The 526-nt window shown below is 49.0% G+C and overlaps 1 protein-coding gene across 1 annotated transcript in view; it reads right to left on the minus strand.

Annotated features, from left to right (window-relative positions):
* Positions 1-526, minus strand: part of bace1 (beta-secretase 1) — a gene marked incomplete in the record, with an annotated part of 13,514 nt that overhangs the window by 12,190 nt on the left and 798 nt on the right. Inside the window, 1 exon segment of the mRNA XM_035679389.1 lies at positions 356-526. Within this exon segment, the coding sequence (XP_035535282.1) occupies positions 356-526 (171 nt within the window).

The following is a 526-nucleotide window of genomic DNA, read 5'->3' on the forward strand; positions in this document are numbered from 1 at the left end:
ATTTTTTTTGTCATTTCCACTGTCATACTTTAATATCAACAAAGAACACTGGATTTAATGATTATTTTAAGGTGGCAGCACACAGAGTTAAGTGTAGCTGGTGTTAAATGGAACATCCCTGCCAATAAAGCAGATTAAACTCAACTGTGACAGACAGGGAGGGAGTGGAAGGAGAAAATTGCATTTTTCAAGCATTGCCAGACTCTAGAGAGTAATAACGAATAACAGTGACCAGTCACACTGAATGTCACCCTTTACGAACTATTGAACCATTGGAGTTTGCTGTGATAGAGCTGTTGTACAGGCCGAACAGAGATGTACAGTCAGCAGTGCTGTGACATGCGAACACCTTTACCTTCTGCGGAGGAGACCCCACGGCCATCTCCACGTAGTATCCCTGACCAGACTTCCCACGCAGGTTATCAATCATGTCCACGAAGCTGACGCCGCCCGCTGCCGCCCCTCTCCGCCTGCGCGCGGCGTGTTGCCCCGTTTTGCCGCGCTCGCGGTTCACGGCGGCAGGTGG

Source organism: Morone saxatilis, unplaced genomic scaffold, assembly GCF_004916995.1.
Source record: "Morone saxatilis isolate NCDOM2014 unplaced genomic scaffold, NCSU_SB_2.0 Contig8, whole genome shotgun sequence".
NCBI lineage: Eukaryota > Metazoa > Chordata > Actinopteri > Moronidae > Morone > Morone saxatilis.